The sequence below is a fragment of the Mixophyes fleayi genome, chromosome 4 (genome assembly GCF_038048845.1).
Source record: "Mixophyes fleayi isolate aMixFle1 chromosome 4, aMixFle1.hap1, whole genome shotgun sequence".
Lineage (NCBI taxonomy): Eukaryota > Metazoa > Chordata > Amphibia > Anura > Limnodynastidae > Mixophyes > Mixophyes fleayi.
The window spans coordinates 63,780,037-63,786,045 of NC_134405.1; the positions used below are offsets into that span (position 1 = coordinate 63,780,037).

Here is a 6,009-nt window from a genome sequence, read left to right on the forward strand (position 1 = left end):
TAGTTATTAAACTGACCTAGGGATAGTTCCTCCTAGTGTACTAGTGTGGGGCTTATTCCATTCTTATTAAAGATGTTGGACCAGAGAATATAAGGATCACCATTTAATGCCCACTCACAGATAATACATTTTAAGCAGCACTTTATATTATAAATAGACAATAATCTGCAATAGAGACAGATTTATTTAAGATTTTTGTAATGCCAAATGGCGATAAAAGTATATTTTACCAAGTTCCCCTTGTCTAAAAATTGCTAAATGGGCCCAGCTAGTCTTATACCAAGAGATCTTCTTGTAGCTTCGGTCTGACACTGATTTTAAATAACTCTTGATAGCAATACGGTAATTTATGTACTTTCATATAGCAAATACATTGTCTATTAGCTCCTTTATGCTGGTTAGGTGCAACTATGGCTAGATGAGCATACTGCGCTTCTATGAAAGCAGCTACAAACACCACCCCATTGTTGGGGTAAATATCAAGGCCTTTTGTACAATTAAAAGGTCCTCCAACAGCTGGAAAAATCAAAAACAAGCTTGCCCTATCTCCACCTAATATCTCATGAGATACCCTGTTCTGCCCAATCCGCCCATCACCCATCAACCACAGCAGCATAATTACCCTTCAAAAGATCCTTCACCTTCTTGGTGTACAACATTGTTTTGAAAATGTCCACAGAAATTGCATTGTCCACATATGTCTAGTTAATATGATATTATCTGAATAATGACAACATTTGCACATAATAACAGATAGCGGTTTATAACTTACTGCTTCTATAGATCCACTATTTGCTTCCTGAAAAGTAACCCTTAGTAAGCCTCTGAAACCAAAATCCTGAGGCAACCTGTGACAGAAGCTGCATGGCAGACTGGGGCTTGCAGTTCCCCACCAGAGGCATAGGTTGCATTATTCTGCCCTAAAACTGACATTGCAATTAAGGGTTAGATTAGACAGGTCAGGGAATCGCCCAAAAGAAAGATGGTGGATCGTGGTTTTCGTGCCATTAATATTTGCACATATTAAAGAGTAGCGTGACCTAGTAAAAGTAACCTAATAAAGTCAAGTAGGACGCTTTCCAGAATCAAATTAGTGGTGAACAACACCTTCCATGAGGCTCTTGAAGCCAACGGCATCATGGGAGTTGTAGTTTCTTAGCTGGCGTTCTTAATAGTCTGCATTTCTGATGTAGGACAATGGCCAGACAGAAATGTACAGGGCAATTACTCGCGTTATAATTAATAGCAACCATCACCAGTGCATTGTGGAATGCACTACTTTTCACTATTTGCAGGACTGATCCATAATTATCATGAACTAATTGAAGTATTATGGGGTCCACTTACACACTTGCCAATATATTGCTAAATATCCTACAGATTCCCTGGAATTACTACTCTCATCTCCCCAATGACCATTATCTGACGGAGATGATCTAAATTGTCCATGTATAAAGTACCTGACAGCAGATGATGTCTGTGTTAATGTGGGGGCGCTGAGCCTCGTTCAGCTCAATTACAGTGGAGGTAAATCTGCCAACGTTGGTTTATTTATTTTAATTATTTGAGTAACAATTTACTTTGTGGAAAAAACACCCAACCTTTACTAAACTAAAGGACATCATCCGCTAAACACAACGGTAACAACCAGACCCAAAACACATTAACCTGAAAGGAGCAGGAATGTGCTTTTTGGTGGAATCATCTCTACATCTAGAATCTACATGGATGTATTAATTAGATCAATAGATTATAGTGTGCACACATCATAATACTAGATAACGGATCTACTCTACTTGTGGATCAAACAGGCAGAATAATTATCTGTACAACAGGAAAATAATTCATCATGGCAGTTAAATAGGTGTTGCTTTAATTTACCTCTATTGACTGAGCAAATCATTTTTAGAACCGTAACTCACTTTTAAATTAAGCTAACACGGTGTCATAATAATAATAATTTTAATAATTTTATATAGCCTAAGGTGAAAACATAAACTGAGATAAAGTATAAAATAATGGATGCAGCCTCCTCTAAATACATATAGCCTTACCCACATACCTGATCAGATAAGTCTACAAATCATCTATGTAATGTGCAATATGTTATGGTTGTGTGATAATTGTTTAGCCTGTTACCTACAAGCAGGCAGGAAAAATATAAATATGGCATTTAAAAAAGAGTTTGCACACTCCATACTGCCGGAACTGCAATTTAGGAGATCGATACATACCCACGTTTTCATCTATATTTAAGGAATAAATATACCTTATGTTTCTATGATTTTTTTTCTTAAATCCTTTTTCAAAATGAATAGCTTTTCAGTGCCAAAAAAATTGATCGTCAACTACACATAAAATATGTATAATAAAGACTATATTCATTATATAGTATTCAAAGTGAACCAGCTATCCCGTCTACATAATAAATCGTAGTGGACTCCCTACAACAAGAATCTATATTACCCCATTACTCTGCTGAAATTGGGCAGTCAGTACACATTTCAACAAACTCTGTTGTCTTCATTGTTACTTAAGATACCTAAGCCCCATACATTAGTTACTTTTTTGTTAACACAATTGACAGTGAGGTTAAAACAATGGTAACATTTTCAACTTATGGTAAAATGTAGAGAACTGACGCATATATATATATATATATATATATATATATATATATATATATATATATAAAATTATTGTATAGAAAATATTTCAGGAATATTGTTGTTGCTGTTTTTTTCTTCCAATAAAATTGTTTTTATTCAATGTCTATGATAGGATTGGGCCGCTTCCGGGCTAAGTGACAATTTGATTACAGATTTGAGTGCAGGTACTAGAGCTGTGACTTATAGCTTGTACCCCCACTACCATCCGTCTGCTGTAACTTTAGATCTACAAAGAGATAATAAAAAATATCCACTTTAAAAGAAAGAAATTAAATCCTGGTAGTTGAAATGACAATGCTCTCCTCCCCTGATCTTCCCTCAAGCTGCATCCATCAATGAGGCTGTTAAAGTGTCAAAGTGGTGGGGGGACAGTAATCATTCTACGGCCGGGCAAATTATCTGCTAATTAACTTGTATTCATATTGAGGACTAACTGGAGATGTGACCTCAAAGCAAATCGTTTTCACATCCAAAAACACACAACAATTCCCAAGGACTTATAACATATCAGCACCCAATCGAATTAGGTTCATCAGAAATTAAATAACATACATTTTATTTTAGCTTTTGCTTATTTTTTGTAGATCTTACAAATGATTGCTTATTTTTGTAGAGCTCACTTGTTTTATTTTATATTTAGACCTGTTTATCGTGTGATTTAAACACGCTATTTACAAACACTTCGGAGAGCAATAAGTCTATCGCGATATGACCATTTACCCTGTTATTCATTTCAATTTACGTTTGCATATCTACTGCAGTGTAGTGGGAAAGAGGGAGTTAATTTTACATCACATTCTCGTTTAAAATAATTATTTTGTTGTAACAAATCGTTATTAATGTGAATATTTATTTAAATCTAACCTGAAGATGTGGATTATACGATTACATTAAATGTAAATGGATAAACCGACTAATATGGGATTAAAACAGTATTTGCATAAATGTAACGGTTCTTGATCTGGGTTTATACGAAATAAATAAATGAATACACGTGGATTGTTAGAGTAAATACTTTAGAACAAATGTTTCCACGACATTCTGAGTTGTAAGGATCGATTTATCCTATATCGTATGTCGTGTATCTGCACAACATTTCTACAGAGGAGATACAATATTAATACAGGATGTGGGCAGATTTAAACAACTGTGTCACCTGAAATTCTACAAACACAATAGAGTTCACATACACTTATAAATCTCAGTCCTAGGTGACTCTTCACCTTCTATAGCCACAGTCTGAGCCTAGGTCTACAGGTGATGACTGATAGGAAAATACAGAATTACCACTTGGACACATACAGGTGAAGGAAGACGAGGCAGGGCAAACTGTTTAACACATTAAATAATACTTATAAATATACCAGTACAAGCTGACAACCAACGTGTCACAATGTGACAAGACTTTACAAACATGACATAATGTATATTGTAGATGGAGATGTACCAGGACATATAACTATCACAAAGCAGAACCCAAACGAAACTGTCTCATGTTGTATATTAATCCTGTGATATATATATATATATATATATATATATATATATATATATATATATATATATATATATATGAGTTGGATGGATAGCTAGATCTATATATTTAGATATAAGATAAATAAATAGATATGAGCTAGATAGATATATCTGATAGATAGATAGATATGCGATTGATAGATAGATATATAGATAGATAGATAGATAGATAGATAGATAGATAGATAGATGTGAGATAGATAGATAGATAGATAGATAGATAGATAGATAGATAGATAGATAGATATCCGTCTGTCTGTAAGCAAACTTTTTTTTTGCAAATGATGAGCTGTGCACACAAACACATAGTATGATGGGATCTATTAACCGATAATCAATAATGAAATGTCAGATTTAAACTACTACCATGTATCTTTTACTACAGATCATCTAAAACAAACAGATCATCTCCACTAGTAATGTCACCTACATTGAAAGATATATATCTCCCTTGTCCAGGGGGAGGAAGGGCCCTTGCCTGGACGTTGATGTATGTATTTGCCCTTCTCCCACCTCGGCTATGAGATCTATATTACAGGGGATGAATAGTCAGCTCTTCGGTTCAATGTTGGCCGCGTTTAGTGAAATGCTTTATTGTGGATCACATATAGGAGGTGTCCACATTACTATGTGAGTGGATTTCAGTTATATGATGTTTTTCTATCTATTTACCTAATAATAATTATAATAAGCCACTAACTGAAGACATGCGATGTATCGGCACTTATATATACAAAACAATTACATAGCAGACACACATAGAATATTATGCAGATCCATCATGGAGAATAGATTATGTGTAATATGTAAAGAACACCAGAGGACTCCCTAAGACCCCTATGTCACTCTACGACCCCGAACTTACCGGCACGGATGCTGTTATGGGGCATAATGCTGGCAAATATGTAAATCCTGTAATTAGTGTCCTGGAAGTTCTTCAATGTCCCGTAGGTCAGCGTCTGTGCCAATGTGACCTGCAGAGAAGACACGATTAACTCAGAGTGCAGGGGACAAAGGGCATGGGGCATAGAGACACAGAGAGGGTAGAGGATAAGAGGGATCGGGGAGGGAGAGGAATGGGGGCAGAAGTGGGATAAAGGGCATGGGGCACAGAGACAGAGAGGGTAGAGGATAAGAGGGATCGGGGAGGGAGAGGAATGGGGACAGAAGTGGGATAAAGGGCATGGGGCATACAGACAGAGAGGGTAGAGGATAAGAGGGATCGGGGAGGGAGAGGAATGGGGGCAGAAGTGGGATAAAGGACACTAATACTAAATTATATAGAACTGGGGCTTAGTACATATCTGGGGTCATCTACAGCACTATGCAATACAAAAGGATTTTACTCCAAACTACACCCCCACCGCCACCCCTGTAGCTTGTTCAGGTAATGTAAGACATGACAGTATATTGTGTATAGTAAAAGGATAGAGAGAGACAGAAAGATAGATAGATAGATAGATAGATAGATAGATAGATAGATAGATAGATAGATAGATATGCAGACAGAGTTGCACAGACGATGTTCCCAGCCGTACCTTGTGTCTAGAGGACCTCTCACCCTCACACTTTGCAGGAAGTTTGTCCTCCAAGGATAGGGTCTGGGGCGGAGGATTTATCCCATGGAGGGGGTCTCAGGGCTGCCTAGCACCTTACACAGTGCAGGGATTGGCTGCAGGTGCTCCAAGGCGACTGGGAGGTGGGATCTGCACATGGATGGGTGATTTCAAATGATTCCAGGAGATCACAGCACAAGAATCTGATTGAGCCTGCGCATACTATATGATGAGTGTGATAGATAGAT

General features: G+C 36.9%; 1 protein-coding gene across 1 annotated transcript in view; it reads right to left on the minus strand.

Moving 5' to 3' along the window:
* PAX8 (paired box 8) overlaps positions 1-5,798 on the minus strand; it is a 32,410-nt gene extending 26,612 nt beyond the window's left edge. Inside the window, exons 1-2 of the mRNA XM_075205184.1 lie at positions 5,744-5,798; positions 5,071-5,179 (exon numbers count right to left, since the gene is read on the minus strand). Coding sequence (XP_075061285.1) covers positions 5,071-5,095 — 25 coding nt within the window. The 5' untranslated portion in view covers positions 5,096-5,179; positions 5,744-5,798. The remainder of the gene's footprint in view (positions 1-5,070; positions 5,180-5,743) is intronic.
* Between the last annotated feature and the right edge of the window lie 211 nt (positions 5,799-6,009).